The 12527-nt window shown below is 59.3% G+C and overlaps 1 protein-coding gene across 1 annotated transcript; it reads right to left on the reverse strand.

Annotated features, from left to right (window-relative positions):
- Positions 1-3537: 3537 nt before the first annotated feature.
- Positions 3538-7127, reverse strand: TULP1 (TUB like protein 1). Its single transcript, XM_036398473.1, has 9 exons — positions 7067-7127; positions 6815-6949; positions 6542-6633; positions 6192-6365; positions 5729-5841; positions 5141-5249; positions 4848-4946; positions 4423-4594; positions 3538-3671 (listed from the first exon to the last, which is right to left on the reverse strand). The coding sequence occupies exons 1-9, from the start codon at positions 7110-7112 to the stop codon at positions 3538-3540; spliced, it is 1074 nt and encodes a 357-aa protein (XP_036254366.1). The 5' UTR covers positions 7113-7127.
- Positions 7128-12527: the final 5400 nt, after the last annotated feature.

Below are 12527 nucleotides of genomic sequence, written 5' to 3' on the forward strand. Positions count from 1 at the left end.
TATGGCCAGAACATCCAAGTCTAGGCAACACACCAAGAACAGCTACAACATTGTAAAACTCCAACACTTCTCCAGAATGGATTCACTAATTAAAAAATTACTCCTTTTAAAAAGCAGTTGAAAAATATTGGCTTTGCCGCCTGTCGCTCGCTGCATCGAGAAGGAGCCCATCCTGCAAAGCCACAGCTGAGCTAACCAGCAATCAGGCTGCCTTTCCCTCTAAAAAATGTTACCAAATAAATAGAAGGGGAGAGGGAGGGAAGAGAGAACACCTCATGGCAATCACTTCTTTATTTAATTAAAGTATTGCCACTTGAAAGCTGGAGAGAGATTCCCAGGGCTGGGGCCATGGCAGCTCTCTGGGAACCAAACATCTCCAGCCCTTCCATTGCTGGACAAGGAGTTTCCCAGTGCTGGTCTCCCCTCCCACACTCCCCAGGACGTACCAGCCCTTCCCTCCTCAGGCTGCCTTCCCAGTGGGGCATTTGCCTCCTGAAACATGGAAATATCTGTCAGCCCCCCGAAGAGAGCAGGGCTCAGAGCTGGGTGCATGGAGCCCCCCAAACCCCAGGGATCTGCAAAAGATGGAGAAGCCAGTGGCTGGAGAAGAGCCCCCACATCCACCCTCCTGCTCAGCTCTGGACCAGTGTCTTTGCACCCGTCAGGACAGGATGGGGCTGAACCACGGAGAGAGCCATCAGCACTGCAGGGACACTGGTCCTGGCTGGGATGGGTTCAGCAGCGAGGTGGGGCCTTCATTTTTTCCTCCCCTTTGCCTTATAAGCACCTCTGCAAAAATAAAACTCATTTCCCAGGAGGTTCCCTTGAGGAGCTGACGACAGTCGCCTCTGGCCACGCTTGTGCCCCTGCACGAGCACTTTGTGGGGTTAAATCCATGCCTACAGCACCAGCCCAAAGCCAGCATCCCTAAAACGAACCTTCAGAAACCTCAAAGTCTCCCACTGCTGGGAAAACATCACCCCTGGGGATTGAGGAAACCCTTTCTCCAAGGAATACACACACTTTGGACTCAAACACCATTGATAAGGCTCTTTCTTCTTCTTCTTTTTTTTTTTTTTTTATCTTTTCTTGCAGCAAGCATTCCTTTCACACCCACGCACACCCCGGCATCCTCAGCCATTGGTCTGCCGGCGCATCCGTCACACTTTCCGCCGGCCAGAGCAGATCCACATTTCAACTGCTTCCATCCCTCATCTCCTCTGGTGTTAACAGCCAGCGCAAACAAAGGGCCCGAACATCCATCGCCCCATTAAATTGTTTTCGTTTGTTTCTTCTGCCACAGTTGGTTTGCGTTAGAGGGTTTGTAAAAGGGATTTGGGGTGGGCGGCTGATGCAGCGGCTGCTCTGACTCTGGGTGACGCTGCAAGGGACACCCGTGATGGGGATTTTGCTCTGCCACGGGTGACAGGCCAGGGAAACCTGAAGGGTTTGCAAGCAACAGTGGGCAAATGGAAAATGGAAGCTTTTTGGGTGAGGGGAGGGAGAATCAACCTGGGGAGCAGCTGGGATAACAGCAGACAGAACGTGGGGAGCCCAAAGCCCCCTCTCTCACCCAGCTGCTTCTCTTCTCCTTGCACCGGAGGAAATGGGGACAAGCATTGGCTCAACCGTTAGCTGAGCTCGTCCCGATTTCAAACAGATGTTGGGCTTGTGGCTGGATTTGGGCAGAAAGCTCCTGCTTTCCCCACATTTGCTGGCCATACCTTGTCAGGGATGCTGGCCCTGAACTGCTGTGGCTGGTTCTCCCTTTAGCTCACAAAATGTTCTCTGAGCTGGCTGTGTGGGTGATGGATGATGTCCCACGCAGGCTGGCTTGTCCCCAAGCTGTCCACCTCTGCCTGCCCCACCACGAGCATCTGCCCAAGAATCATGAAGCCCAGATTCATAGAGCTGGGGAAGAGCTCCACTCCCATCTGCAAAGCCACTGGGGCAGATGTTCACCAGTGGTCCAGCAGCTCATGGTGCCCCTGTCACTGTCGTCTGTCCTCAGCTCCAGGCTCAGCCCACGGTGATGTTGCGACACTGCCCAGAGAGGATGAGCATCCCTCTTGCACAATCATATCCATCTCATCCAGCTGCTCCTCAGCCTTTCTGCCGCAGCTGCCTCTCAGCTGCATTGACTTGGGGGGCTCATATCACCCCCAGAATGGGGGAACAACCCCTTTGTGTCCTGGGAAGGGAATCCCACACGGTTCTGGAGTCAGTGTGTGAGCTGAGCAGGTGAGAAACAGCACCAGAGAGCTGAGGATGGCATTTCAGGGCTCTCTGGCATGTCCCCATTTTTCTCACCACTGAATTAATCAGATTTGTTTGTGCAGCCAAATCCTCACCCCATAACTGGTGGAACTGGGGGCATGAGTTGTCCTGCTCCCAGTGAGCTGCATTTGTTCAGCATCTCCCCATCAATCCGAGACAGGGGATGGCAACTTTTGTCCACCACCTGTCATGAAAGGAGAGCACCAGCTGTGGGGACACCTGGGGCACGGGAGGTCTGGAGGGGCACCACAGAGTGAAGGGGCAGGGAGGGTTGAGGGCACGGGGAGCTCAGCAGGGCCCGTCTGGGTGCTGAGCATGACTCAGCACCGCGCCACACCTCATGAGTCACTCACTGCTTCCTGGTGCACCCTGAGTTTTCTCTTCCAGGTCCCTCCTGGCAGCACGGGCCCAGCTGGGCCACCTGCCAGCAATGCAAGCTCTGCCTCACGTGCCTGCCAGCCCTCCTCTGCTGGCACTGCCACCCCTCGGCACGTGCCTGTGTGCTGCCGGTGCCAGGCTGCTTCTTAGGGCCCCAAATCCCTAAAAAGCAATTTCTGGGCAGTGAGGTGAGACCCAGTGGGTACAAACACGCCATGGGCACCAGCCATCCACTCACAACAAGGCAAAATGGGGCAAAAGAGGTGCCTGGTGAGCAATGAGCCGGGATGGGGGGCTTTAGCTGGGAGCTTAGGAAGAGCCCACCTGCATGTGGGCAGGGATGAGGAAACACAAAGTGAGGAGACCACCTACCCCCTTCTCACTGGGAGACTGAGCATAAACCATAACAAACAAACAACCCCAAAGAACAAACAAAAACAGACAAAAAACAAACAAACAAACAAAAAAAAAAAACCAAAAAAAACCAACCCAAAAAAAAAATAAAGCAGGGGGAGGGCAGATGAGTTTCCAAGATCTGAGTCCAAAAGGATGAGACAGGGATTGCAGTCAGCCTCATCTGCTGAATATGAATATACTCCAGCCTGGCTCTGCCATCACCCCAGCCCAGCGATTTGCCCCAAATTTGCCTGGAGAGGCAGCGTGGCTGCAGCTGGGTGAGCATCCCACAGCACTCAGTGGGCACCAGGTGCCTGGAACCACCTCAGGAAGAGCCGAGACTGCAGGAAGGTGGAAATGCAGGGAGTGGAGCAGGACAGGGATGCAGGAGCATCCTCGGGGCACTGGCAGCAGCCCCGGTGGCCCTGGTGGCCCCAGTGGTCCCGGTGGCCCTGGTGGCCCTGGCAGCCCCGGGTGTTCCCAGCGCTACTCGCAGGCCAGCTTCCCGTCGAAGCTGGAGAGGGCGATGGCGAAGGCCTGCACGGCGCACAGGGGGTAGTTGTAGTCCATGGTGAAGGCGTCATCCGCCACACGCCCAAACTGCATCACGATGTAGTCAGCTGCAGGAGAGAGAGGGGAGCCACCAGGCTGTCACCTGTGCGCCCGGCCAGCCCACGCTGCAGAGGCCAAAAGGAGCTGCCCACGCACCCCCACCTGAACTCAGCCTGTGGCTCCTGTGCTGTGCTGCAGCACAGATCACCAAAAAGCATCGTTTTCCCATGGCACCCTCTGGTGCCTCCAGCACCCCCTTCCCTGGGTGCCACAGCCCCCCAAGGGACAGGGACCCCACTCACTCCGCCCCCCCAGCCGTGGGATGGCTGCTGCTGGAGGGCGGGTGACAGGAAATCTGTAAAAATAACCAGGGGCCCTCAAGAGGCTTTTTCTGTCCCGTAACCCAACACCCTGGAGGCCAAGGGCTTCTGACTGCGCCGGACAGGTGACGAGCAGCCGCATCCAGGCAGAGCTGCTGCCACCCCTGAGGGACTGTCCCCAAGGCAGTGCACCCCAGCAGTGGGTGCTGGGGACAATGCTCTGGCCTGGGTGGGTGGCTGCAGTGTGATGGGGGCTCAGCATCCCACAGGATCTGTCCCTGCCCTAAATCTGCCTGGCAGAGCCCCACACGCTGCCCCTGCCAGCGCCAGGGCCCAAGGGCAGCTCCTGCAGGGAGCCCTGTCTGGCTTCATCCCAGCTCCAGGAAAGGCAGGCAGGACTCCAGAGCATGAAAAAACTGAACTTCAATTAAAAAAAAGTGGGTGCTGGGGCCAGCTCACGAGGCAGTGCTCCTCCACCCTATCCCCTGTCCCAGCTTACGGTCACTGCTGTGCACGATCTGGAAATTTTTGACGGAGGCGTGGGTGACCCGGCCGTGGAAGTTGAGGACGTAGGATTGGGTCTCATCATTCCACACTGGGGCTTTGTTGTGCAGCTCGATCACGTTGTCCATGTTCCTGTTCTGCCATCGCATCAGGAGGCCGTCGTTATCCTGGGGAGGGGGAGCAGAGCTGGGGTGAGCCCTCCGGAGCCCATCCTGGGGGATGCTCTGTAACAGGACCCAGCTGGAAATGGGATCTATCATGGGGAAAAAAGCCAGACACCATGTCTCCCACCTCCCAGGGGCACCTTGAATTTCAGGGACACCTGAAAGCCTCTCCATGCCCCAAGATGGGTAAAATCCAAGGTGGTGCCCAGCAAACCCAGCTCCCAAGGAGTTTCTCCCAGTCTGGCCCCTGACTTACGTTTCGGGGCCGGATGGGCACCCTCTCACAGTCAGCATTCATCCCAGGGATGATGACAGTCATCTTCCTGGGGCCTTTGAACCCTAAAACATTGGTCTCCTGCAAGAGAAACCCTGTCCTTAAAACCAGCAACCACCGCAGGTTTCAGCCTCTCATGAGGGCTGAACAAGGGCTCGGGGGTGGCTCCAGCCCATCCCACACATCTGCAAGCCCCAGTGAAGGGCTGCAGGGTGGGAACCCCTCTCTGCCTGCCCGGGGGAGGCGGGAAGGGGCTCCTGTGTGGCTGCTCTTACGTAGACCACGGCCGAGAGCTCCTGCCTCACGTTGGACCAGTCGGCGTTGGCCCTGTCGGGGTTGGCGCCGTTGTCGAACACGGTGAACCTCGTTCCCATCAGGTTGGATCTGCAGCCAAGGGTGGGACATGGCCGTGGCTGAGTCCCCTCTGCCCCCTCTGTGACCTCTCTCCAGGCACAGCTTTGGTTTTGGTCTGGCTGCAAACCCCCAGTGCTGCTCCCCCCCAATGCCGACCTTCCCACTCTCCAGTGGTTTTCTTGGGTTCAAGGAACCCCCAAATCAGGGTGTGATAGGGTGCTGCCACCACGGGGACCCCCAGCATTGCTGTGTGGCTGCTGGCAGTGCGGGCTGGGACTTGCCAGGTGCCTTTTCTAGCCATGACCTGTCTGCTGGGAGGAACCGGCCAAGCTTGTTTTCCCCTCTCAGCCCACCACCACTCCTCAGGTCAGACACAGCAGTGGGAAATGCTGAATTTAACCTCCTGTCTGCGCCAGCCATAGCCTGGGACAGCCTGTAAGCCGTGGAGTGGGAAGAGGGTGCTGCAGAAATGGGGTGTCACCAAACTGGGGTGCCAGCTCTGCTCCTACCTCAGCTTCCCGATGAAGTTCTCTCCACCCCGTGACAGGTCAGTGGGGTCGATGGAGATGAGGTAGTTGGAGGTTTTGCTCTTCTTACGCTTTCTCCCAGCAAGGAGGAACACCTGGTAGAGCAGTGGGACCGTGTGGGAATGGGACATTGTCACTGCCATCACCACTGCTGTCCCCCAACAAGTCACTGCCATGACCTTGAGCAAGTCATGAAGATGATCCCCAAAATGCTGTCAGCATTACAGGGCAGGAGGGGCTGAGCCAAGCCCAGCTTTAGTGGCTCTCCAGCTCTGTTAGCTCACCCTCCCAGGCACCACCCACAGGAGCTGCAGGAGAGGGGAGCAGCCCCATTCAGGACTCACCAGCACAGTGGGATGCAGGCGAGCATCCCCCCAAACCCTGAGGGTGCTCTCTGGGATGGCTGCAGAGCCCCAGGGGTCTCCATGCCCCCACCCCAAATCACCTTCTTGTCATTGTCCAAGTGCAGGTAGTAGGTGGGGTAGAGCCCCCTGTCCATGCCCTTCTTGTCCCGTGTCACCCGGCACTTGACGGTCACGCCCTGCGGCGCCGGCTGCAGCACAAACTCCTCCAGGTTTTCCACCTCGATGACAGGGGACGGAGGCCTCTCCTCCTTCTGCTGCAGCGTGAGAGGGGATGGTGACCCCAGAGCCCCCCTCCCTCCCCAGCCCATTGCTATCCATCCCCCATGGCTCTGCAGCTCTGGGGACACTCTGGTGGCTCTCACTGGGGGGTGCTGCAAACCCCCTGGTCTGCCCTGAGGGGTTCCCCACGGCTCTCAGGGGTCTTTCGTACCTTCTTTGATTTCTTTGCTTTCCCCTTCTTGTTGGAGTTTTTCTGCAGGGTCTCTGGGGTCTCCTCCTCACTCTCACCTCCTTTAGGAGGAGCTGCTGGCAGGAACAGTAGGGACACAGAAGGGAGAAGAGCCTGACTCTACTGAGCCCCAAAATCAAGCTCAGCATAGACCCATGCCAACATCAGTGACTGTAACCCCCTTCCCATGGCCAAGCTCACTGCACCCCCAGAAGCCCCACCAGAACCCACCACCCTCCAGTGCCAGCCTCTCACCTTTCTTTTTGGATTTTTTCTCTTTTGGGGGGTCCCCACCAGTCTGAAAGAGGGATGCTGGGCTTTTCTTCTTCTCTGACCTAATGGGTTTGGTGCTGGAGTCGGAATCATCCTCCTCATCACTGCTGGTGGCAGCTGTGAGGGACAGGGGGACATAAGGGGACATGGTCACACAACACTGGGGGCTGTGGGCTCAGGGTGATGCCATCAGGCAGCAGGACTGGCTGACACCTCCTCCTGCTCATCCCAGACCTTTCTTCTTGCTTTTCTTCTCCTTCTTCACCTGGAACACGGACATTGGCTCCTTCTTGGTGCTTTTGGCAGATTTGGCTTTGCTGTCAGGGTCACTCTTGTCTTCTGCTCGGACAGAGGAGCTGATGAGCAGCCAGCCAGGGGGATGGGAACGGGCAGTGATGGGGACAAGGAGGGGACAGGATTGGAGCAGCAGAAAGGGCTGAGCTGGGGGGGATCGCCTGGGGAGGGGGCGATGGCTCTGCAGCCCCCTGAGCCTCCCGGGGCAGTGAAGGCACCTCCCTGGTCCCAGCAAGGACAGATCCCAGAGCTGGGCTTAAGCCATCCCTGGGCACTCACCCTTGGGCTTCAGCTTCTTCTCCCCCCCGCCTGAGAGGGGCTCTTTGGGAACCTTCTTCTTGAGCTTTTTGGGCAGGTTTTTATTCTCCACCTCTTCCTCCTCTTCCTCATCATCCTCATCCTCATCCTCAACCGGCTCTGCCCAGAGGTGACCGCGGCATCAGCCAACGCACCGGCCCTCTGCTGTCCCCGGGGATGGTGACCGGACCCTCCTGCTGTCTCCAGGGCTGGTGGCCGGGGTCCTGCTGTCCCCCCGGGGTCCGGCGGGGCTGGGGCCGTGTCCAGCGCCGGGCACGGCAGCCACAGCCACAGCCACGGCCACGGCCACGGCCACGGCCACGGTTACAGACACAGCCACAGCCACAGCCACGGCCACGGCCACAGCCACGGCCACAGCCACAGCCACGGCCACGGCCACAGCCACGGCCACAGCCACAGCCACAGCCACGGCCACAGCCACGGCCACGGCCACAGCCACAGCCACAGCCACAGCCACGGCCACGGCCACATCCACGGCCACGGCCACGGCTACAGCCACGGCCACGGCCACGGCCACGGCCACAGTCACAGCCACGGCCACAGCCACGGCCACAGCCACAGCCACAGCCACGGCCACGGCCACATCCACGGCCACGGCCACGGCCACAGCCACGGCCACAGCCACAGCCACAGCCACGGCCACGGCCACATCCACGGCCACGGCCACGGCCACAGCCACGGCCACAGCCACGGCCACAGCCACGGCCACATCCACGGCCACGGCCACGGCTACAGCCACGGCCACGGCCACGGCCACGGCCACGGCTACAGCCACGGCCACGGCCACGGCCACAGCCACGGCCACGGCCACGGCCACAGCCCAGCCACAGTCACAGCCACGGCCACGGCCACGGCCACAGCCACGGCCACAGCCACGGCCACGGCCACAGACACAGCCACGGCCACGGCCACGGCCACAGACACAGCCACAGCCACAGTCACAGCCACGGCCACAGCCACAGTCACAGCCACAGCCACGGCCACGGCCACGGCCACGGCCACAGCCACAGCCACAGTCACAGCCACGGCCACAGCCACGGCCACGGCCACAGCCATGGCCACAGCCACAGCCACAGCCCAGCCACAGCCACAGCCCAGTCACAGCCACAGCCACAGTCACAGCCACGGCCACAGCCACAGCCACAGTCACAGCCACGGCCACGGCCACAGCCACAGGCACGGCCACAGCCACGGCCACAGCCACGGCCACAGCGCTCTCTCGCGGCCGCAGCCGAGCCGAGCCCATCCGCGCCGCTGTCGCTCCCGAGGAGTGTCCGAGGAGCTCGGTGTCACCCACCCAGCGAGTGTGTCACCCCTCTGCCCACTGCCCCCTCGATACCAGCTCCCCGAGCGGGCAATGAGCGCAGCTCCGCTGCCACATCCCCGTTTCTCCCGGCTCCGTAGATGGGTTTGAGGCAAAAAGCTCTGCCGGGGATGTGCAGAGCCCCAGCGGGCGCTGGGAGCACCGACAGCGCTATCGGGACCCGGTACAGGGGGACACGAAGGGACAGGAGGGGACACGAGCGAGTGCCTGCAGAGGGGTGGGTGTTGCCCCCGCACCTTGTGGCTTCTTGGAGCCCTTGGGCACCTGGGAGCGAGGAGCCAGGGTTTCCTTCTTCTTCCGAGGCTCCTTGGTGAATTTGGAGGGGGTCCTTGTCGCCCTCCTCCTCCCCCTTCTCCTCCTTCTTCTTCCTCACCTTCTTCACCCCTGCGTATTTGAAGAGATGCCCATGAGAGAGCGCCTCAGGTGCAGGGTGGGGCACCCCCATTTCCCCCCATTTCCGTGGGGCTGTGGGGGGATCTGTGCTCACCCTGTGCCGGGGCTGGAGGCTCCTCTGCAGCTCCGGCCTCACTCGGCTTCTTCACCCGTGGTCGCCGTGGTTTGGCCTCGGGCTCCAGCCCGGGCTCCTGCCTCTTCTTCTTCAGCTTCTGCCCTCATGGACGGTGCTGCAGAGGTGGTGCCAGCCTTAAACACCTTTTCCCTTTACAGGGAACCCTTGCTCAATCAGGTTCCTTTCAGAAATACAGCCAGGCTTTTCCCTGGCCCACACACTGACACCTTCCAAAGTGTGACTTACCATGGGGTACCCCCCGAGGAAGGCAGAGGGAGGAAAACAGAAAGGTCTGTTAGCAGACAGACAGACAGACAGACAGAACACCTGCCCTGGGACAGCCCTGGAGATGAGGGATGTGATGATGGAGCTGCTGTGACACCATGCCAGCACAGAGGGACAAAGCTCACTGTGGCCACGGGGACCCTGGCTGAGAGCCACTCTGGGCACTGGTGGCCTCACTGGGCACCTGAGCTGGGACAGGGGACATAGGGAGGGGCAGACAGCCTGGACTCTCACCTGCATCTGCTCTCACACCCACAAGAGGCTCCTGTGGATGGCAAGGAGGTCAGCAGGAGCAGGGAAGCAGGAGGATTAGGCACAGCACACCTAATCCTGGTTAGCTGGGGCTATAAATAACCCAGATTTACCAAATACAGAGTATGTGGGTCAGCACCTGGCTCTGGGCAGGAGGTGTTCAGGGAGTGGGTGTCAGCTCAGGGCTCTCAGAAAGTGATCTCAGCAAATCCAGGTGCACTGAGGCTTCCACTGCCCAGCAGAGCATCTTCCCCCTCGCAGGAAATCAGTCCTGCCCTGCTTCTCCCTCCTGCTCCAGGACAGTGTGTGAAGGTGATTTGCAAAAAGTGGGATCCTGATGGATCCCTGTGCTATTCCAGGACTGTGAATTCGGGGAGGGGGAGCTGGGGGCTCCATGGTGAAGCTAGGAACTGGCTGCTTTCTTCCGTGTCATGAGCTCACACAGAAAATCTCCTTTGCACCCCCTAATCCCTTAAGAAGCTGCAGGGTGGGCAACCACTCCCTTACTTAACAAAGCCCTTCAAGGAGGAGCTGATGATTAAAAATTAAATTGGGTGGGGGACGAAATTGCTGCTGAGACCCTTCCAAGGCTCGGGGGCACCTGGGGCTGCTCTGAAAGGCAGGGAAGGGGGGTCTGGCTTTCAGGGTCATGGCCTGGGGAAAGTGAGTCACAGTTTACAGCTTAACGGAGGGGCTTAATTAAACTGTTATCTAAGAACCAGGAACCCTCCTCATGGGGTGCTTCAGAGTGAGGGGGGGTCAGGAGGATGCACAAAGAAGGGAGGGCTGTGGAATTGTCTCGACCCACCTGATCTGGAGGGGGTTCCCAAAAATCTCATGCCCTCACAGGCTGCAGCACCCCAATAGAGCAGCCCCAAATCGGCCTTGGTGTGGACTCTGGGGTTTGAGGGTCTCTGATGTCCCCAGCCCTCGGGGACAGCCACGGCAGGGGATGGTGGCACATGGGATGGAGGGGAAGGATTTTTTCTCACCTGTTTGGGCTTGTGCTGCTGGGGGCTCCCTGGCTCCTCACTGGGGCTGTGGGGCACAGAAACCAAAAGGGGGAGTGTTTTCACAGACCCTGGGGGCACAGGATTGTCCCCATTTTTGGTAAAGGGGGAGAGGTCAGTCTTTCATTTGGTTCCAGCAGCATTTCCCTGTCTCTACTGGGTCGAGCTTGCCTGACATCATCCCTCCTAACCAGGAGCACAGGACAGGCTCTGCCTTTGCCAGGGGGGACAGCAAGGAGCTTCACTTGGGGATCCCCATCTAAGAAACTTTTCCTCTCTGTAAATCAACGAGCATCATCCCACCAACCCCATAAAGAAATAACAACTGCTCACTAAACTGTGTTGAAATTGAAAACAGGAGAATAGAAAGGAGGAGAGGGGAGTACATTGGGGGACCCCAGTACATCACCCCCCCCAGGGGATCCCACCCAGCAAATCCCACACTGCACATCTCACCCAGTGGATCCCACCCAGTAAATCCCACACTGCACATCTCACCCAGTGGATCCCACCCAGCAGATCCCACCCTGCGGATCCCACCCCACATCACCCACCCTGCAAATCACACCCCACAGATTCCATACTACAGACCCACCCCGCAGATCCCACACTGTAGATCCCACCCCACAGATCCCACCCCACATCACCCACCCAGCAGATCCCACCCCACATCACCCACCCTGCAAATCACACCCAGCAGATCCCACCCCACAGATTCCACCTCGCAGATCCCACCCCACATCACCCACCCTGCCCCGACACCGACCTGTCCGCAGCCCAGACCTCCCGCAGGATCTCCGTCTGCAGCGGCATCGCTCCCGGCTCGGCTCGGCTCGGTCCTGCCCTGCCCTGCAGCCCCTATCAGCCCAGGGCCGGGGCCACGGGGTCAGTGCCAGCCCCAGGAGCCAGAGCGGCCTCCCAGCATCGCCCCCGCAATCTCTGTGCTGGGAGGAGGAGAAGGGAAAGGAGGAAGAGCAGCTGGAGGAGGTGATTAACTTTATTTCTCCTGAAACTCGGTTAATAGGATTTCAGGGGCTAGCAGCCAGGGAGAGAGGCTGGCAGGGAGTAATCACAGGAAAAGGGGGCTCTGCAGGAATGCAGGGGTTCAGCCAGACCCCAAACCCTTTTGGGGTGCACAGGTTCCCCCCTGGCTGGTTGGGGTCCCTGGCACAGCACAGCCAGTGGGCAGAGGAGTGGCTCTCTGACCGTGTTTAGGGTTATCCTCCCTGGGTATCTTTGTTTTTCACCCAGAAATGTCTCCTTGGCAAGTGAAGAGCAGGATTTGGGCGTTTTGTGTGAACTGTGCATGGAGAGCCCATCCAGGGGAAAGCAGCATCCCTGCTCTGGGCGGTGTAAGGGTTCCTGTGCTGAGCACTGCTCTGCCCTGACCCCTGTCCCACCTCCCGAGGTCTCTTTGGATGTGTTTCATAATCTCCTGCTCGTGCCTCACCTCCTCGTTACACCACTTAACTCTTGCTGTTCCTCCTCAGAGGCCCCCATGGATGGTGTTGGGCTGCAAAGCCAGACAGGCCAAGTGTCCCCAGTGTCCCCAGCGGACCCTTGGCCTTGCCCAGCCCACCACAGTCCCCCCCAGACCCCCAGCCCGTGCCTGGTGCCACTAGATGGCATTTGAGCACTGCACACCCACCGGCACCGGCAGCTTCTTAATCCTCCTTACAAAACCCTCCTGGTTTCCCTTTCACC

This window comes from Molothrus ater, chromosome 25 (genome assembly GCF_012460135.2).
Source record: "Molothrus ater isolate BHLD 08-10-18 breed brown headed cowbird chromosome 25, BPBGC_Mater_1.1, whole genome shotgun sequence".
NCBI lineage: Eukaryota > Metazoa > Chordata > Aves > Passeriformes > Icteridae > Molothrus > Molothrus ater.